Source organism: Lithobates pipiens, unplaced genomic scaffold (assembly GCF_037356315.1).
Source record: "Lithobates pipiens isolate NorthernLeopardFrog02 unplaced genomic scaffold, aLitPip1_a1.2 Scaffold_8, whole genome shotgun sequence".
NCBI classification, from domain to species: domain Eukaryota; kingdom Metazoa; phylum Chordata; class Amphibia; order Anura; family Ranidae; genus Lithobates; species Lithobates pipiens.
Window position 1 is genome coordinate 327,595,494 of NW_027507903.1, and position 22,386 is coordinate 327,617,879.

At 40.6% G+C, this 22,386-nt stretch overlaps 1 protein-coding gene across 1 annotated transcript in view; it reads left to right on the forward strand.

The window, feature by feature from the left end:
• The first annotated feature begins 1,563 nt into the window (after nucleotides 1–1,563).
• Nucleotides 1,564–22,386, forward strand: part of PPP2R2B (protein phosphatase 2 regulatory subunit Bbeta) — a 500,138-nt gene continuing 479,315 nt past the window's right edge. The window contains exon 1 of the mRNA XM_077472980.1: nucleotides 1,564–1,805. Within this exon, the coding sequence (XP_077329106.1) occupies nucleotides 1,727–1,805 (79 nt within the window). The 5' untranslated portion in view covers nucleotides 1,564–1,726. The remainder of the gene's footprint in view (nucleotides 1,806–22,386) is intronic.

Sequence of the window (22,386 nt, forward strand, 5' to 3'; positions counted from 1 at the left end):
CCCCCCAGGGTGCCTAAAAAAATAATAAAAAAATAAAACATAATATCGTAGCAACATTCTCTGACCTACTGACAAAATCCACTGCCCTATTACTCTATATTATATACAGTATCTCACAATTTGTAAATATTTTATTCTATCTTTTCATGTTACAACACTGAAGAAATTACACTTTGTTACAATGTAAAGCAGTGAGTGTACAGCTTGTATAACAGTGTAAATTTGCTGTCCCCTCAAAATAACTCAACACACAGCCATTAATGTCTAAACCACTGGCAACAAAAGTGAGTACACCCCTAAGTGAAAATCTCCAAATTGGGCCCAATTAGCCATTTTCCTTCCCTGGGGTCATGTGACTCGTTAGTGTTACAAGGTCTCAGGTGTGAATGGGGAGCAGGTGTGTAAAATTTGGTGTTATCCCTCTCACTCTCTTATACTGGTCACTGGAAGTTCAACATGGCACCTCATGGCAAAGAACTCTCTGATGATCAGAAAAAAAGAATTGTTGCTCTACATAAAGATGACCTAGGCTATAAGAAGATTGTCAAGACCCTGAAACTGAGCTGCAGCAAGGTGGCCAAGACCATACAGTGGTTTAACAGGACAGGTTCCACTCAGAACAGGCCTGTTCTGGCATACTGCATACTACAATGTAAAGTAGTGGGTGTACAAAATCCACTGCCCTATTGCTATATATTATATATAGTATCTCACAATTTGTAAATATTTTATTCTATCTTTTCACGTGACAACACTGAAGAAATGCACTTTGCTACAATGTAAAGTAGTGAGTGTACAGTATGTATAACAGTGTAAATTTACTGACACCTCAAAATAACTCAACACACAGCCATTAATGTCTAAACCACTGGCAATAAAAGTAATATTTGAAGGGACAGCAAATTTACACTGTTATACAAGCTGTACACTCATTACTTTACATTGTAGCGAAGTGTCATTTCTTCAGTGTTGTCACATGAAAAGATATAATAAAATATTTACAAAAATGTGAGGGGTGTACTCACTTTTGTGATATATATATATATATATATATATATATATATATATATATATGTGTGTATATATATATATATATATATATATATATATATACACACACACATATACACACACACACACACACACACATATATATACATACACACATAAGCTCTGGGATGCACACCTATGGTCCTATAATTGGTGTTATTGGCGGGAATTATGCCTCATCATTGGTATAAATGAAAGAAACAATGCCTTATGCTAGCCAAAAAAATAATACATGCAAAGTTTCCCTTGTGCAATGAGAGGCATAGAAATAAGTGTGTTCCATCCAGAGAAGGATGTGTGGGGTTGCCCTCTTCTCCATGCCTGGTGTAAGCAGCACCCTGAGGAGCCCTCTGCCTCCCTTTCCCCAGATTGGAGTGTGTCTGGAGGAAAGAGATTACATAGAAGGGATGGATAGTGATGTGTTTACAAGCAGGCAGCACTGACTTAGTCAGCAAATCGTGCTCCACACAGCTCCAGCCAATGAAGAGGAAGCCTGGCCAGCCTGCCGGAGCGGTGATAGTTGGAGGGAGCAGACAGTCCTCTTGCAGGAATGGGAGGCTGACGTTGTAGTGGATCTGTGAAGGAAGGATGGGGTCTGCCTGCACCGGAGACGTGCACAGCCCCGGACACACCACTGCCTGACATGGATTGAACGGGCTGCCCTCTTCATGTGAAGATGAAATGCTTTTCTCGTTACCTGCCTTACATTTTCCGACCTCCTAACACCATCCTGTCTTCCAGCTGCCATACAGAAGGTAGGGAGCACCGAGGGCTGGGATGGGGAGCAATGAGGGCTGGGATAGGGAGCACTGAGGGCTGGGATGGGGAGCACAGCAGCCTGACTTCTCCAGCTGGCACATGCCAGCCATGTCTGCCTCAGTACATAGTGCTGGCATGAGATCAGCTTCCAACTACATGGTGCCCCCCTCCTGCCTGTCTGTGGGGTACAGGGAGGCATTATTGTCACATAAACTTTATCCTGACCAATAAGTCTTATTTTATACCTGATTCCCACTCTTCACTGTTTTCCCTAACTTTTATCCCAACTCTCCTACCCGCTACTTCTATTATAGGGCGACAATGCTACTTCTATTATAGGGCGACAACGCTACTTCTATTATAGGGCGGCAATGCTACTTCTATTATAGGGCGACAACGCTACTTCTATTATAGGGCGACAATGCTACTTCTATTATAGGGTGACAACGCTACTTCTATTATAGGGCGGCAATGCTACTTCTATTATAGGGTGACAACGCTACTTCTATTATAGGGTGACAATGCTACTTCTATTACAGGGTAAAAACGCTACTTCTATTATAGGGCGACAACACTGCTTCTATTATAGGGCGACGATCCTACTTCTATTATAGGGCAACGACGCTACTTCTATTATAGGGCGACAACGCTACTTCTATTATAGGGTGACAACGCTACTTCTATTATAGGGTAACAACGCTACTTCTATTATAGGGCGACAACACTGCTTCTATTATAGGGTGACGATGCTACTTCTATTATAGGGCAACAACGCTACTTCTATTGTTGGGCGACAGCGCTACTTCTATTATAGGGCAACAACGCTACTTCTATTATAGGGTAACAACGCTACTTCTATTATAGGGTAACGACGCTATTTCTATTATAGGGGGACAACACTACTTCTATTATAAGGCGACAACGCTACTTCTATTATAGGGCGACAACGCTACTTCTATTATAGGGCGACAACGCTACTTCTATTATTGGGCAACAACGCTACTTCTATTATAGGGCGACAACGCTACTTCTATTATAGGGCAAAGCGCTACTTCTATTATAAGGCGAGAACACTACTTCTACTATAGGGCCACAACGCTACTTCTATTATAGGGCAACAACGCTACTTCTATTATAGGGTAACAACACTACTTCGATTATAGGGTAACAACGCTATTTCTATTATAGAGCAACAACACTACTTCTATTATAGGGTGACAACGGTACTTCTATTATAGGGCAACAACGCTACTTTTATTATAGGGAAATGGTGCTATTTCTATTATAGGGCCACAACACTACTTCTGTTATAGGGTGACAACACTACTTCTATTATAGGGCGACAATGCTACTTCTATTATAGGGTGACAACGCTACTTCTATTATAGGGCAACAACCCTACTTCTATTATAGGGCCACAATGCTACTTCTATTATAGGGTAACGACACTACTTCTATTATAGGGTAACGACGCTACTTCTATTATAGGGTAACGACGCTACTTCTATTATAGGGTAACGACGCTATTTCTATTATAGGGTGAAAACACTACTTCTATTATAGGGCGACAACGCTACTTCTATTATAGAGCAACAACGCTACTTCTATTATAGGGCGACAACGCTACTTCTATTATAGGGCGACACCGCTATTTCTATTATAGGGCGACGATGCTACTTCTATTATAGGGCGACGATGCTACTTCTATTATAGGGCGACGATGCTACTGCTATTATAGGGCAATAATGCTACATCTATTATAGGGCAACAACGCTACTTCTATTATAGGGTGACAACGCTACTTCTATTATAGAGCAATGACGCTACTTCTATTATAGGGCGATGACGCTACTTCTATTATAGAGCAATGATGCTACTTCTATTATAGGGCAACAACACTACTTCTATTATAGGATAACAACGCTAGTTCTATTATAGGGTGACAACGCTTCTTCTATTATAGGGCGACAACGCTACTTCTATTATAGGGCGACAACTCTACTTCTATTATAGGGTAAAGACGCTACTTCTATTATAGGGTGACAACGCTACTTCTATTATAGGGCGACAACTCTACTTCTATTATAGGGTAAAGACGCTACTTCTATTATAGGGCGACAACGCTACTTCTATTATAGGGCGACAACGCTACTTCTATTATAGTTAAACAACGCTACTTCTATTATAGGGTAACAACGCTACTTCTATTATAGGGCAACAACGCTACTTCTATTATAGTTAAACAACGCTACTTCTATTATAGGGCGACGACGCTACTTCTATTATAGGGCAACAACGCTACTTCTATTATAGGGCGACAACGCTACTTCTATTATAGGGTAACAACGCTACTTCTATTATAGGGCAAAGCGATACTTCTATTTTAGGGCAACAAGGCTACTTCTATTATAGGGCGACAACGCTACTTCTATTATAGGGCAGAACGCTACTTCTATTATAGGGCGACAACGCTACTTCTATTGTAGGGTGACAACGCTACCCCTATTATAGGGCGACAACGCTACTTCTATTATAGGACGACAACGCTACCCCTATTATAGGGTGACAACGCTACTTCTATTATAGGGCGACAACGCTACTTCTATTATAGGGTGACAACGCTACTTCTATTATAGGGTGACAACACTACTTCTATTATAGGGTGACAACGCTACTTCTATTATAGGGCGACAACGCTGCCTTTGTATGGAGCAACAGCTTTGTCACCTTCCACTTCCAGCTGTAACTCTGCTTAAAAGAAAATTCCAGGGTATAAAACTAGTCTTAAAAATGCTCCCTACTCTGTTCCTAACACCTATGCTAAGAAAGATCTATATACTTTCCTATTTTCAGCCCGCTTTGGTCCAGTCATGTGATCCAGCTCTCCTGCGTCAGTCAGCTGCAGCTGCAGGGGAGGAGAGAGAGTTCTTAACAACAGCTGGTAATGCTTGGAGTGGTGACATCATTCATAAGCAACTATGACCCATCTGTTGTCGGCCATCCCTCTTCTCCCTTGCAGCTTCCCCTGACTGACACGGGGAGGCCAGGTTATATCACTGGAGCTGGCTGAAAATAGTTAAGTATATACATCTTTCTTATACAAGTATGAATAGGTGTTAGAAGGGTGGTAGGGAACATTTTTAAGACTGTCAGTCAGCGGCCACTGCAGGGGAGGGGAGAGATTGCTGATCAACAGCTGGTAATGCCTGGAGCTATGACGTCAGCCATAGGCATCTGTGGCCCAATGTTGTCAGTCTTCCCTTCTCTCCCCTGCAGCTGTCGCTGACACAGGGCGATCGCATGACTTGATCGGCAGCAGTGTTTTGGCAGAAAAAAAAAAAAAAAACATTTGTAAACGCATCTAGACTTGCTTGGTCGTCAATTCATTTAATTGGCCGGAATAATCATTTATTCTGGCTTTTGAAGTGAATTAACACCCAAGCGCTGCACCTTCGCTGCGTTTACATGCGTCAAGCATTTTTTTCTGCCAAAAACGCTGCTGCCCCTGGATGCACTGGCTGTGGGTCTTTTTGCTGCCTCTAAGTGCATACATGTCATGGGCACACAGGCTAACATGGAGGGGTGCTTTGTGGCAACAAAAAAAAAAAAGAAAAGAGGAAATGCCAGATACCCCTTTTAATGCTCAGGCCTAAAGGCTCATTCACATTATGTACATTGACCTGTGCTTTTTATTGCACTGGATAGAAAAAAAAGAACAAAACATCATCAAAATATTTTTGACCACATTTTTCACTGTAAAGGTTTGTGCTGTCTTTTTATATAGTATCTTGCAGGCAGGAAAATCCCACACAAAGTGGAAATCCATATGCTCTATGCATGTAACGTTTGCAGCATACAGTATAAACGGACCCTACTCATCGCTGCCGCTGCACTGGGCTGATGTGTGCATATCAACAGTGTGTAGCTGGCGGCACTGCCGCTGCTGATTATACGCTATTGCTGTTTACGTGTAAGTCTGGGATGAGGCATTCATGTGGCACATGGTGCGTTCACTTGGCCTTTAGTGGTTTAGAATTGGCTGGCGTCATTGTGCGCATATACTGCCTTGTGAGTGAGGCATATCTCTCCTTATTCTATACCTTCTTCTCATTTGTCTTCTGCGTTCTGCTCCACTGTCAGTATACCAACCTTTCCCTTCCCCACACTTTCATTAGTAGTGACAACGCTTACATTCTGTGCTTTGTATGGACAGCAGCGTTGTCACCCTTTTATGTGTGGTTCCACTATTGGAACTACTAGTGGAGGTGCTGACCCCATTGACATGTCCATTATCAGCTCCACTTGCTTTAACCTGAAAATTGGAGATTACCAAAAGGAAAGGCTCTTTGGTGGACCTAAAGTGGTTGTTAACCTCAGAAATGAAATATGAACAAAGCATATGCCTCTATATTGTGTACTTGGCTCAATTGAGAGCACTGAGTGCCAATTTGGTCTGCTGCCTGGTTCCTCTGCTATCAGGTTTTCCTGACACCAAGAGAAACTTTATGACAGGGGAGGGACCTGCAGCTGATTGACAGCCTCAGCTCTGTCCCTTTGTGCTGTGTGGAGGGGGTGTGTCACTTCCCTCCAATCAGCTCTCTGAGCTCTCCTCACTGATGTAACTTCAGCTGTCCGCCCCCAGCTTTTTAGAGCTGAGAAATCGTGTGTAAATTCTGCACTTTGAATGGCTGTAGCGAAAAGACGGGTGTAAATATGTACAGCTTATGTGGGAGGATTTGTTTCATTTCTGTATATCACTCGGGGTCAGTCAATTTACTGGATATATCTATATATATACATATACATATATACATATACATATATATATATATATATATATATATATATATATATATATATAGGGAGGGAGAGAGAGAGAGATCTATATATCTCTATCTCTATCTCTCTCTCTATATATATATATATATATATATATATGTATATATATATATATATATCTGTGTATATATATATATATATCTGTGTATATATATATATATATATATATATATATATATATATATATATATATATATATATATATATATATATATATATATATATATATATATATATATATATATATATATATATATGGATAGATATAGATCTATATCTATCTATCTATCTATCTATCTATCTATCTATCTATCTATCTATATATATGGGTTTACAACCACTTTGATGTATTCTTTAAAGTAAGCCCTCTTCTGATTGGGTGCAGAGTTGCATAGTTTATAGAGCGTCTGGTTTATCTGTTTGTAGTTTATTTGGAAGGCCTCCTTCACACTGCCTTTTAGCTGCATCCACTGGATAGAGCAGCCAGGATCAGCGGATTCTTGGAGCTGGAATGACAGGTGCACGTGAATAGCAGCGGCTGGTCAGCCTATAGAAAGCTGCAGTAAGGGGTGGAAGCCTAAACCTGGACACATCTGACTGCCTCCAGGCTCCGACACCCATCCCTAAATGCAGGTGCCTGCTTGGTATGCACCTACATTCAAACAGCGACAGCCGCTGTCAGCACTTTCTACAGGCTTAGCGGCTGCCGCTATTTACATGCACCTGTCATTCTGGGTGGAAAAAATTCTCTCCGCTGGAATCTAGTGGATGCAGCTAAAGGGCCGTGTGAAGGAGGCCTCAAGGTGACCATACATGCTGATTGTACAATTGGCTTCAGATTTACCATCAATCATGTTGTATGAGGGGCCTGTTTGACACAAAGGTTGTTTAGGTTTGTCCCTACATTACATAATTTTGGTAAAGCTAAATAAGATTATACAGAGATTGTGAAATCAGATTGTATAGTGTATGGCCAGTTTTAAGCTTGCCATACATTATACAGTCTAATTGTAAAGTGTACAGTAAAATTGTAGATTGTACCATCAGATTGCACAATCTTTAAGCCGTATATGCTAAACAATCTCTTACAAAAACTATGTAATATGAGGATATACCTAATAAGTTAATTGCTTTAGTATTAAATCAGGCAGGCCCCTGTACTACAATCACGGCTGCTCAACCGGTGGCCCTCTAGCTGTTGTGGAACTACAAGTCCCATCATGCCTCTGCTTTTGGGAGTCATGCTTGTAACCGTCAGCCTTGCAATGCCTCATGGGACTTGTAGTTCCACAACAGCTGGAGGGCCACAGGTTGAGCACACATGTGTTAATGGTAGAGCTAAAGGAGATTGAACAATCAGATTGTATAGTGTATGGTTATCTTATGATATAATATTTCCCTTGTAGACATAAATAGGTGTTGGCAGGCTGGAGATTTGGATGTCTGATCTTCTGAGCATGCTCATTACAAGTCGGATACAGGGTTAATGATTATTGCTCAGAGAGCAGAACATATTCAGAAAAACAGGAAATTGTAGGAGGTGGCTGCATGAATCCCAGAAAATCCTACACTTGTCCAAAGTTAAATGCCATAGTTATCAGTTGCATATACAGATTGACATAAACCTTTTTCTTTTTTGGATAGTATTTTAGGATAAGCATGTCATATTACAATACAAATAAGAATTTGATTGCTGAACAGTGAACGACTAAGGCCTATTAACTGATGAGGCATCCAGCTACTAGGTGACCTCTTCTAGCATAACAAGGTCAGTATCTCACTATTAGGACTCTTGTCTTCAGTGTCCTGGCTGCAACAGGATTTTGGATGTTTGTGTTTTTAAAATTAGCAAGGCTTTTGCCAGGCAAAGATATATGCCTCAATGTCATTGAATACCTACACAATCCATACGGTATATACTAAATGATCCATTTTATTTTAGTATGGGCAGGAATGGCAGTATGTTATGTTGGTGCTCTTATTGAGGCAGTCAACCAATACCGATTTAATAATACAGTGCTTATAGATGCTTCATAATTTGCTGCTACGGAAGAAGTGACTGAGGTGCTTTGATGTCTACAGTGCCTACAGAACGTTTATTACTGACAATTCTGAACACACTTCATATGATGAACATACATCCTAGTCTTTCATAGCCATTAACATACTGCTCAAGTCATAGTTTGTTTATGGTTGCACATACAGTACGCATTCACAGTTGAATTGATCAGACTGTACATTGTAACTTTGTAGGACGTCACAAGGGAAGAGGCCGCAGTAGGGGCCTGTCTCTGTCAGAAATATGTGAGGAACTGCACAGGCACCAGGAGATACATGATTGTGTAATCAATCAGCCATTGTGTTGGCCTAGGGCAGTGATAGTGAACCTTGGCACCCCAGATGTTTTGGAACTACATTTCCCATGATGCTCAGCTACACTGCATCATGGGAAATGTAGTTCCAAAACATCTGTTGTGCCAAGGTTCGCCATCACTGGCCTAGGGAGTTAATGGTGACCCTAGATCAGCTTAGATTAGCCTGGATACTTTTTGTTTACAAAAGTTTTATTTGGAAGTTTGAACATACAGTTTCAATGCAATTAAGGAAGTGTCATAGAACAGTATTATGTGGTATCTGCGTTATACGGTAAATAGTAACAACAATTATAGGAGTGTATTGATACAAGAGGATATAACATGTATACTTTTTGATATGCCTACAATAAAAATTATTGAACAAGAATGCATTATCAGGGGGAGGGCTGTGATCTCTGCAAGTGGTAAACTCTCAGTTTTTAAAATGACTAAAGGCAAACTTTTTTTTTTCCATTTTGGATAGAGTAAGGGAGGGTTATAGCCCCTGTCAGATTTTTTTGCCATTGCGGAGATTTCCTTTCACTTCCTGTCCCATAACCTAGACAGGAAGTGAGAGGAAATCCCTGCAAATTAAGCGAATCCCTTGGGGACCCCCAGGTCACCAGAACTAGTGTCCCCATTGGAAGATTTCCCCCTTTATGACTCTTCTGGGAATAACCCAAACTTTCACTTTCAATGCTAATGGTAAACAGGACAGACAGTGAGAGTGAATCTCCATAACAGGAGCACAGGCAGCAATAAAAACTGACAGGCGTTCTAATCCCTCTCCACTCTATCCAAAACAAAAACAACAAAAAAAGTTTTGCCTCTAATTTATACTTTAACCACTTCAGCCCAGAAGAATTTACCCCCCTTCCTGACCAGAGCACTTTTTGCGATTCGGCACTGCGTCGCTTTAACTGACAATTACGCGGCCGTGTGATGTGGCTCCCAAACAAAATTGACGTTCTTTTTTCCCATAAATAGAGATTTCTTTTGGTGGTATTTGATCACCTCTGCGGTTTTTTTATGCGCTATAAACAAAGAAATAGCGACAATTTTTTAAAAAACACATTTTTTTTTAATATTTTGCTATAATAAATATCCCCCAAAAATGTGTAAACAAATATTTTTTTCCCTCAGTTTAGGCCGATACATATTCTTCGACATTTTTTTGGTAAAAAAAATAAAAAATTGCAATAAGTGTTTATTGATTGGTTTGTGCAAAATTTATAACATCTACAAAATAGGGGATAGTTTATGCCATTTTTATTTTTTGTACTATTAATGGCAGCGATCAGCGATTTTTATCGTGACTGTGACATTATGGCGGACACATCAGACAATTTTGACACATTGTTGGGACCATTGGCATTAATACAGCGATCAATGCTAAAAAATTGCATTGATTACTGTAAAAATGTCACTGGCAGTGAAGGGGTTAACCACTAGGTGGCACTGTAGGGTTTAAGTGTGTCCTAGGGAGTGATTCTAACTGTGGGGGGATGGGCTATGTGTGATACATCACTGATCACAGCTCCTGATCACAGGGAGCTGTGATCAGTGTCAGTGTCATTAGGCAGAAGATGCTTGTTTACATTAGCATCTCCCCGTTCTTCCTCACTGTGAGACGATCGTGGGTATGCCCGCGGACATCGAGTCTGCGGGACCCGCGATCATGGTCATGGAGCTCCCGGCGGGAGCGTGCGCCCGCAAGCCGATTCTTAAAGGGCAATGTACGTTAATCTGCCTGGACGTGCCCTTCTCCATATCTGTGTGAGGCGGTCGGGAAGCGTTAAGCACTTTCAGTTGCTGATTTAACCACTTACAGAGTATGTAGTTTATTTATCTTTTAAACCTTGCCTATGTTCCAGTTTCGGTTGATGCCATGAGCGGTGCCTAGGGTTTCCTGATTTCAGGTCGGCTCTTTCTCTTGTAGCATCCAATGGAGCCACCCTTGTATGCAGGGACTAGAGTCGTGGCTCCCTACAGTGTGTGCATCAATAGATACACATTGGGGTTTATGTACTAAAGCTAGACAGGGCAAAATGAGTCACAATTCTGCAGAGAAAAATGCATCAAAAATGCATGGACAGTGTTCAACATGGATTCCAATGGCCCTCGTTCATACTAGTGCAGTGTGTTCCAGTGTAGTCAACAGAATGGAACATGTTGCATTTTTTTATGTATGGAATGCATCTAGAATGTGACAAAACACATCAAGAACACATCAAAACACATGTCCTCAGCTGAGATGAAGGAAAAAAAGAGGGGAAAAATGCACCCGAATGCATCAAAAAAATGCAATGGAACGCATAAAAAATGTGCATGCTTAAATGCATCCAGAAGGCAGAAATTGTGGTATAAACTGGCCCTGAAATTCAGCTGTGATGCATTGAAAAGAATGGCATGTCACAATGATATTTCAATAAAGTTCAAAGAAACAGCACTCTGCCATTTAAAAGTGCAACACTGGGGAGAACTGATACTTCCTGTGCAGTAAAACAAGGCATAAGAGTAAGGCATTTTACCACAATAGAAGTGTTAACCAGCCCTGAAACCTTAGTGTGAAAAACCTAAACAAAGTTTCCTAAAAATAAAATAAAAAATGACTTTCATTAATTTAAAAAAAAACAAAAACAAACAAACAAAAAAAAAAAAACACCAATGATTTATTTTTTGAAATAAAGGAAAACATATCTATGTGCAAAGGAAAAATTAAAAGGTTGTGTATACAGTCTCTCTCTCTCTCTCTCTCTCTCTCTCTATATATATATATATATATATATATATATATATATATATATATATATTATATACATAGACTGTATATGAGATAGTCATTTACTTTGTGTATGTAAATAAAAATGACCTTTTTGTTAGTCCAGTGGGCTTATTCTGGCTCCAGAACAAGAAAGGTTTAAAAATAACTGTGTGCATTGCAGGTGCAGAAATGCTGAAGTCAGCCTTTTTCTCCAGTGCATGCAGTATGTGTACTGGGGGCCAAACCTCAAATTGTATTTCCATTTTCGCAGCCATATTTGGATAACACATACTTTATATTTGTTATATGCTTCCATTTACATAGCATAACTTTAAAAAATATAGTTTAAAAATGGTGCTTACATTTTTACTTGATTTCTTTATGCTTAACACCTTCCCGCCCCTTCCAGCTGGCCCTTTAAGTGAGTCTTATCGCTGGGAGGCGGGATGGACTTCCTGATCATGTGATCACTGTGATTGGATGTTACAGTGGTTACATGATTGGGAGCCCATCACCAACTCCTGATCAGAAACAGAGACCAGAAGCTGTTTTCAACAGCTTAGTGTTGGAAGTGTGCAATGAGCATGCTCCCAGCACAGAAACATTTCTACCAAAGGATGTACTGTACAGTATATGTATGTCGCTGCCATATGCGTTACTTGGTTGGCAAGATTTAAACAATTATTTATAGCTTTTCCTTCTATTAAATGTTAGGGAGGGGGTGGGAGTGGGAAGGTATTTTTACTATAATTAACCCATTCTGTACTTTACTGGCAGATCTCATTCTCCATTGTAAACTTAATGTGCAGACTGTCTGTCTGGGTGGTGCATTGTATGTGAAACAAAAAATCCCCCAAAAAAATGAATTTCACTTTGATAGCTATTCTGAGCAATTCGGGTTGCCTATAGAGTCCTATGTATAAACATGCTCCAAAGAAACAAGTAGAAAGGTAAGAGGTATTTTTTGAAAAGTATTTTAGGTATGAGGTGTACATTGGAACACATAACAAGCATATAGTGGTGGGAGATTTAAATATGACTGCAAAAGTGGAAATTGACTTAAAAATGGCTCTTTCCTTTACATGCAGGGCAATGTAAATTTGCTTCTTTATACCTATTGGAAAGCCATTGGAGCTGATAACAGGGACAAGGCTTCACTTGGCCTCAGACTCATTAACCCTCCACTAATACCCCTCCAGCTTGTATTGGACAGGACTTTAATAGGACAATGATATGATATCAATAGGATACATGAGACACATCAATAGAGTATCAATAGGATTATCATTGCTTTAATAATGCCTTTCCACTTACATGACAAGGTCTTACATGAAGGAGGGGGCTAACAATTCCCATCCAAGAAAGTCACCAGATCTGGTTGACTTTATCCCCAAGTTCTTTTTGCCTCCCTGCTTCTTCACAGTCTTTGAACTGATCCAGGGGTGTCAACACAATTTAATAGCGGGCTGCATCAGCATTATGGTTGCCCTCAAAGGGCCTGTTGTATATGTAAGACTATATAAATTTATGTGCGAGGACCACATGAAATGGCCTGGCGGGCAGGCCTTGTGTTTGACAAATGCAACCTAATCTTTTTAGAAATTGTCAACCTTTTCCCCTTTTAAATGCCTGCATTACTTTCAGACAGGTTATCATTTATGATGTAAGAAGGCTATGAGTGGTGCCCTAATTGGGTAGCCTAGACATACATGGGTTTTCTAAGGAGGGAGCAAAGCAAAAGTTGCTTCCTTTCATACACACTAGTCTATGAAAATTGAATAGAGCTGGATAGAAGTAGAGGAGAAAGGGGGCTTATTTACTGCTTTTATACATTAGTGCTGGTTCGCACTTCTGATGCAACAGAATCGCATGACAAGGGAAATCACATTATATTCAATGGTGCCTGTTCAAATTAATGTGACTCAGCATGATTTTGAAAAACTTTTCTGTGCTACTTTGGTGTGATTTACAGTGTGACTTGGCCCCATAGAATATGCAAGAACACAGCCAATTTGCATTAAAGTCACACTACATAATTGCACTGAAAATCACAGCAATATGGCATCGCAGTAGCGTGAACTGAGTCTTTACATGTTAAATAAATTATAGTTTTAGCTATTCAGCCCTGTAAACAACAGTGTTTTCCAATATTCAAGATAAGGAGATATACAAAAACATTTAAGAAGGAGTCTAAAGCTGGCCATAGATGGATCTTGTATTTCTCCATCACCAAGTGACTGATGTAAAAAAATAAAAATAAATCCCCTGTCCACACAAGCCAGGTGGATGTTGTCCTCCCTGCTTTGCCATTGTACTCTGACAGTATAGTCTCCGCTGTCAGAATACACTGATAAGTACAGGTGCTGATCGAATTAAAATTTTCCAACATTCCAATTCGAGAGCATCCAATCATTAGATTGAACCCTGGTTTACACTGATGTAATGCGGGAAACACACAAAATTGGCTGCATTTCCCCACATCACATCGCACTGCTCTGCAATCGCATGGCGTCCATGCAATCTGTCATGGGTGTCAATGTTAGATTAAGGCCTCCCCGAATCAGATCACAAAATGCAGTGGGATTGCCAGAATTGCATCACATGGGTGTGAAAAAAAAAGGTCCTACACCATTTTGATGCGGATGCGATCCGATTTGAGCCATACAAAATGAATGGCTCAAACCGTAGCACACAGACATTGTATGTGATATGTACAAGAATGCAGTGCAATTCCTGTGCGAATCACATGCAACGTTTTCCACACACCAGTGTGAACCTAGTCTGACTTCTTTCAAGTGTGAATGGCCATAAATGGATTGCAGCTGGTACTTGCTGAACTGACCACAATTTGAGCCATCTATGGCCAGCTTAATGCTCCTCCTAGTGGCTGTATGTAAGAATACAAAATATTCATCTATATGAAGCCCATCCAAAACTTCTGTTTTAGTTTGTGGGTTGCGGTAACATTTTATCACATGCTGGTGGACCTATTGTTATTGAAGAATGTATCCTTTGGTTCCTTAGAATAGACCACTGACTTCTAAATTTTGCAAAATGTAGCCATTAACGCGAGAATCATTGACATCCAATATAAACAAGTTCTGGTGCTTTCTTTTAGAAGTTGGGTATATGCCAGATGACCTTGCTACAACCAATGACAAATGCAAAAACTCCATAAGGAAACTTGCCATAGGTTAGAACACTATTTCCTTACTAAGCTGTTTGCATCTTTGTATTTAGAGACATCATTGTATCCAGATGTAGCTTTAATGTTTCTAGACAGACTATTACTTTTTATGTGTGATGATACAGGGAATGAATGCCAATTCCATGTGTTAATCTTGACTGCTAAGCACATCATTTATGGATAGTTAGCCCATTAATAAAACAGCAGTTAATATCATTCTCTATAGAGGTGCCTGTCTCTATGATTCCATTAATGAGGCACCCCATCTCTCTATTAATTATTCACTTCAACTAAGATCTATGGCATTTTGTATAACAATTTTTTTGTTGCTAGTAAACTAATAACAAAAATCTCCTGTTAAGTAAAGTCATGTACTGTTTTTGTAGTCTCAAATATGATAACTTAGCGTTGGTGTTTTAAAAAAGAACCCAGAAATGTTTTTATTTTACATACAGAATAATTTGTGCAACTAATGCACAACAGCCATTAAAGGAAAGTTGCACATTCACCACCTTTTTTTTTTTTTGCATTGGAAAACGTTTTTTAATAACAAAATATTCTACCTGTGCCTACCTCTTTTAATGTCTTAGAGCAGGGGTGCCCAATCTTTTGAAGAGCGAGGGTCTTTTAAGCGACTTTGTAACCAGTTGCGGGCCACAATGAGCAGAGTGGGCAGATGACAGCTCCGCGTCCACTCTGCCTATGCAAGGGGGACACAGACACAGCCCACTCTTCTCTATGAGCCCTCTGATCAGTTCAAATGGAAAATACTGGATCCACTTCTGATTTTTTAGCAGATACGATTGGAGGTAGGCAGGTATAAATGGACACAAGTCTGTTTACATCTGCTGCTCCAGAGAGGTGAATGGAGGGTGTGATTGGGTCAGACTGATCATGTTAAAAGGACCTAAGGCTGCTTTTACATTTATACATACTTATACATGTGCACCTGTGGCTTTCCTATGGGTTAGCTGTACTTTGCCATAGAATTCTATTATATCCTGCAGGTGTGGTGCACTTTCTGAAAGTGCACCAATCCCACAGGTAAAACCAGAAGTCTATGGCTCAGTGCAGGTAAGCCAAAGGTGCTCTGCACTACACCTGCACATCAGTTTGAAAGCAGCCCAGTAACCACTGCAGAACAGATATGTCCCTATATACTCTGTGATTTTAGTAATAAACTTGCTGTCCCAGGCAGAGTGCATTTGGTATCACTCCGTCTATGACAGGAGCCGGTGCTATACAGGAAGCATTGGCTTATGCAGCTTTGTTCCGCAGCTGCTTGCTTTCTCTACCGCTGGCTTCATTCACAACATTGATGCTCAGGCATGGCAGGTAGGCAACCTACAATCTGGGCTTGCCGACCCGGCATTCCAGAGCAGGAGGTCGCGGGCCACATCAGATGGCTCCGCGGGCCACATGTGGCCCCCGGGCCACTGGTTGGACACCCCTGTCTTAGAGAAAGGGGGCATAACATACTTTCCACAGAATTTAGCTGCAAAATCATGTTAGGAAGATTTATCAACTAGAGAACAGCTGAGAGCGCATTTGTTTTTGTTTTTTTTAATTCTTATACCACGGAGAAAGGGGTGAAAGGGTCGCATGCGACTCATAAAACACCAGATTGACATACCTGTCTCAACTCTTGTAACTGTCACTTTTGCTGAACAGCCTGGTCTACATGTAAATATATATTTAAAAAAAGAAGAATATTAGGACATGTTGAAAAAAAATAAAGGAAATGCACATAGAGAACACCATTATTACAGGTGTTAACCCCATGCTCCCAGCATTGTGCTGCAAGATCTTATGAGATTTGGAATACTCAGCCTTCCCCAGAATCTTGTCCCCAACATGATGATGTCACCCCCTGCACTTTGAAACCTGAAGGAAAGGTAGTACTATAATATTAACTTTTTATCCCCCACAAGAGATTTTTTACACTTTTATGCACTGAATATGAAGTGCAAGTCTGCTTTAAAACATAGTTTTATCTGTCTGGTTAGTTTTTCTGAGTAGAGATATATCGTCATGATACCTCATTAATGTTTCTGGTCATCCTTATCTGCAGTTTCAGAGTCATAGCCTTTAGTCCTCAAGAAATCTTTTAATTAATGTAAATGACAGTCTTCTAAAGTGAAATTATTCTTGTGTAGCTGCAATAATTGCCTATAGGAAGCATCTTGCATAATACAGGAAGGGTGATAAGTAGTATATTAAAAGAAAATATAAAATACCATAAGCCCATGAACATAGATTATCCCATTTTACTGCAGCCAATAATTAAACCTGGAATTCATAAAGAGTGTCGTAGAGAGGCTCACGGTAGTGTGACAAATGGCAGAACTTACAACAGATTCATGTATCGGTAAGGTGTATATGAATCCACCTATTGAAGCTCTGACAGAACTGTTAGTCAGCTCTCTTGTGAAGTTTTAAGGCTGGGTTCACACCAGTGCGAATTGGATGCAGATTCTGTTGCATCCAATTCGCATAGCAGGAGATTGTGGCCGGCTCTCTATGGAGCTGGTTCAAATATCTCTGCAGCGGCTCCAGTGCAAATTGCACAGGAGCCCGGTGCATCTTTTGGTCCAATTCAGGTCCGAATTCAGCCCAAAATGCGGGCTGAAATCGGACCTGAAACAGTGGAGACACTCTGGACTTCTGCTGTGAGCCTCTGCGTTCTTAAGTGTGAACCCAGCCTTAAGGATAAGTTCACACTTATTTTTTGTTCCTGGAGTATTGCACCAGTTATCAGCGGATAGCTGATACCACACAGGTCTCCAGCACCCCGTCAGTGTATCTGTGTGCCCTTACATCCCATATGGGCAAGCACATGCAATCTGACAGGAAGAGAGAATGAACTACCACAGGACTCTGCAGCGCCTTGGTAGTTCATTGAAAACTACAAGCCAACGGCCACAAAGGATGGCGGTGTGCTATCAGATTACCACAACCCATCAGATCATGTAACGGAAGTGACATTCCAACCAAAAAATACTTGCCTTCCATACACTTCATAATCTGACTGGTAGCAGTAATCTGAAAGAAAACCCATGCAGACATCTTACTACACCCAGCTACGTATTGAATTTCAGAGCCATTTTAGCAATAAAGTGAGTATATAAAATAAATATATTATATTGATATCTGTGATGCTGTTTGGATGTTTAATTTTGAAAGCCTAAAAGTTTAGTGCTAAGCAGTGCGGGGTGTACCATCATGGCCTCCACCACCTACCTACTGCTGGCATCCATCTTCTTTCAAAATGTAACATCAAAACAGTATCACAGATGTCAATATACTATATTTATTTAAATACGGCCACTTTATTACAAAAATTACTCTGAAATTCAAGATGTAGCTGGGTATAGTAAGAGGTCTGCATGGGTGTTCTATCAGATTACCGCTACCCATCAGATCATGAATTAATTGGAATGCATAGCGTTGTGGACCACATAGCGCATGAGCAGTAAGTATTTTTGGTTCGGAATGTCACTTCCGTTACACGATCTGATGGGTAGTGGTAATCTGATAGAACATCAGATCTTGTAGTTTTCCATGCACAGAGGAATGTGAAAAGATGACACAGACAGACGGGCGGAGTCCTGCTCAACTAGATTTAAAATTTGATTTTAAAATCGTGACAGCTAGCGGAGGGGAGAGAAGAGGAATGCGGGGGGAATGTTTATGGGCGCAACATGCAACATGTTATGAAAGGTGAACTTATCCTTTAAAGACAGAAGAGCTATTTGCAGACGTCGGGAGGGTAATGGAATCATATTAACCACACCATGTTCTTTACCTCCTAGCAACAATTACATTCCTAATTCCTGATAATTGGCCCCGTGTGAAACCAAAAAATATACGTACCAATCTGTGGGGTCCAGTGTTGTCTTCCTGGCAGCCAAAAGTATTCTTCTCCATTCTGCTCCCCACTGCCTACCTGACATGAGATCTGGCGTATTTGCAGACTTTCTGTGCACCATTGCCAGGTCCTATAGACTGGCAAAGACCTGCTACTTTCTGTGAATTCAGTGTTGGTGGTGAGGGGGCAAGCAAAGACATGCTGCAGGTTTTTAATAGGTCATATACCCCCACAGTGTGTTTAGGCATGCACGAGATATGCATATACAATGAATATAGAAAGTCTACACACTCCTGTTAAAATGTCAGGTTTTTGTGATGTAAAAAAATGAGACAAAGATAAATAATTTCAGAACTCTTTCCACCTTTAATGTGACCTATAAACTGTACAACCCAATTTAAAAACAAACTGAAATCTTTTTTTTTTGGGGGGGGGGGGGAATAAAAAACTAAAATAATGTGGTTGGATAAGTGTGCACACCCTCTTATAACTGGGGATGTAGCTGTGTTCAGAATTAAGCAATCACATTAAGCCTAGGTTCACACTGATGCAGGTTTGAAATCACGCAAGTTCAGCTGAACTTGCGCGATTTCAAACCCGCATGTCAGTCCGACCTCGGCAGCGATTGCAGAGACATCTGTGTGGGTTCCTGCACAGGTGTCTTTGAAATTGCTCCTGAAGTCACCAAAAGTAGTGCAGGAACTACTTTTGGGAATCGGCACGGCACCGCAGAGTCTGCGTTGCACCGATTCGGACAGTGGCGTTGCTAGCAATTTGACATGTCAAATCGCGTGTCAAAACGGCCCGATGTGAACGTGGGCTAAAACTCAATTAAAAATAGGAGTGTCTCTGATTAACCGTAAATATAATTCAGCTGTTCTAATAGGCTTTTCCTGACATTTTCTTAGTCGCATCCTACAGCAAAAGCCATGGTCAGCTTCCAAAGCGTCAGAGGGATCTCATTGTTAAAAAGGTATCAGTCAGGAGAAGGGTACAAAAGAACTTCCAAGGCATTACATTTACCATGGAACACAGTGAAGACAGTCATCATCAATTGGAGAGAAAAAAATGGTCAGAGAGGCTGCCAAGAGGCCTACAGCAACATTAAAGGAGCTGCAGGAATATCTGGCAAGTACTGGCTGTGTGGTGCATGTGACAACAATCTCCCGTAATCTTCATATGTCTGGGCTATGGGGTACAGTGGCAAGATGGAAGCCTTTTCTTAAAAAGAAAAACATCCAAGCCTGGCTACATTTTGCAAAAACACATCTGAAGTCTTCCAAAATCATGTGGGAAAAAGTGTTATGGTCTGATAAAACCAAGGTTGAACTTTTTTGGCCATAATTCCAAAAGATATGTTTGGAGCAAAAACAACACTGCTTATCACCAAAAGAACACCATACCCACCGTGAAGTCTGGTGGTGTAAAGGTGGTGGCAGCATCATGCTTTGGGGCTTTTCTTCTTTAGATAGAACAGGGGACTTTGTCAAGGTAGAGGGAGTTATGAATAGTTCCAAATATCAGTCAATATTGGCACAAAACCTTCAAGCTTCTGCTAGAAAGCTGAACATGAAGAGGAACTTCATCTTTCAGCGTGAAGACCCAAAAGCATTCATCCAAATAAACAAAGGAATGGCTTCACCAGAAGAAGATTAAGGTTTTGGAATGGCACAATCTGAGCCCAGATCTGAATCCGACTGAAAATCTGTGGGGTGATCTGAAGAGGGCTGTGCAAAGGAGATGCCCTTGCAATCTGACAGATTTGGAATGTTTTTGCAAAGAAGAGAGGGCAAATATTGCCAAGTCAAGATGCGCCATGCTGATAGACTCATACCCAAAAAGACTAAGGCCGCGTACACACGGGCGGATTGTCTGCCCAACTTAGTCCACTGAACCGTGTTTCAGCGGACAATCCGCTCGTGTGTGGGCTTCAGCGGACTTTTTCAGCGGACAGTCTGACGGACTTTGTCTTTCTGAATTTCCGTAATTTTGTCCGTCCAAACTTGGTTTTGTCTGTCCAAACTTGGTTTCAGCGGACAGTCCGCTCGTGTGTAGGCAAGTTGGACGGACTAAGTATGGCGCATGCTCAGAAAGGGTTTACACGGCCGAAGGTTGAATTGCAGTGTATTGGACGTCGTTTTTCTAGTCCCGTCGTACGTGCTGTACACGTCATCGTGCACGCTTTCAGCGGACTGTCTGTTCAACGTGTGTGGTCAAGTCCGTTCATTCAAAATTTGGACGGACTGTCTGTCGGATTGTCTGACGAACTTAGTTGGGCAGACAATCCGCCCGTGTGTACGCGGCCTAAGTGCTGTAATAACATCAAAAAGGTGCTTCAACGAAGTATTAGTTAAGGGAATGTAGACTTATGCAACCATATTATTTTATTTTTTATTTTTACTTCCCTTCACCTAAAAGATTTCAGTTTGTTGTTCAACTGAGTTGTTCAGTTTATACACACTATAGTTTATACTTGCACGCCCTACACCATCAATATGTGTAAACACAGGCGCTTACACACAAAAGTTGTTGTTCAGTTTATAGGTCACATTAAAAGGTGGAAAAAGTTCTTAAATTATTTAGCTTTGTCTCATTTTTTTACATCACAGAAACCTGACATTTTGACAGTGGTGTGTAGACTTTTTATATCCACTGTATATGTCACTGAAACACTGCATATGTCATCCTTGCCGAGGCAAGAATTCACTAAAAAGTGTATTTATTATTTTAACTTGTGTTTTTTTTTTCCAATTGTGTAACAGGGAGGCAGGAAGAGAAGGAGGAGAGCAAGTTATATTCATAGGTCAAATTTAAAGACAGATTTGGTGGTAGTATTGTCTCAAAGATGCGACACAACAATTACAAATGCAATACAGTAAACAATCCTCTACTCTCCTTATTGCCAGTATGGCACCATTTTATTAAATATTTGTCTCAACAATAGCGCCATATAGTGTGACAAATAAGTACGTGAATTTATCTCAGATGTCGGTAGCTACAATAAAAGTGTCACAGGGTTTTCATGATTTTGGTGCACAGCCTTTGTCTTTATACACACCACCAGAAATCTGTCACAAATGCCTTATTGAATGGCCCTGAAATGTAATGACAAAGTAGGGTAATGGACATCATGTCACGTTCTTGGCCAAGGAACTTGCCCAAAAAGTGGCCATTGATTCTTTTCATTAGTCATCTCATTTCCATCCTCTACAAATGTCAGGCTGCCTGATTTACTAAAGTGTGACGTGAAGTGAAGGCAGTAGTTTGACTTGACATGAACCTGTGTGCACTTCAAACATCAAGTCATGCACAGAAGAGGCTATATTTGTTCAAATATTGTACACATGATTGGATGTTTATTTCATGTCTCTTCACTGCACTTTCTTCACTTTAAAATGTAGTACTTCAGGCTTAATCGGTAAGGTTATCCAACATTAGAGCAACCATATATGGTATAGTCAAGCAAGGTTTTCCTGGATGTTAAAGCCTACGCCATGTTGTGTACCACCTTCAATGATTATGTCCAGTCTAGATATAATGGTACACATTCTATGGTTTATGCGTC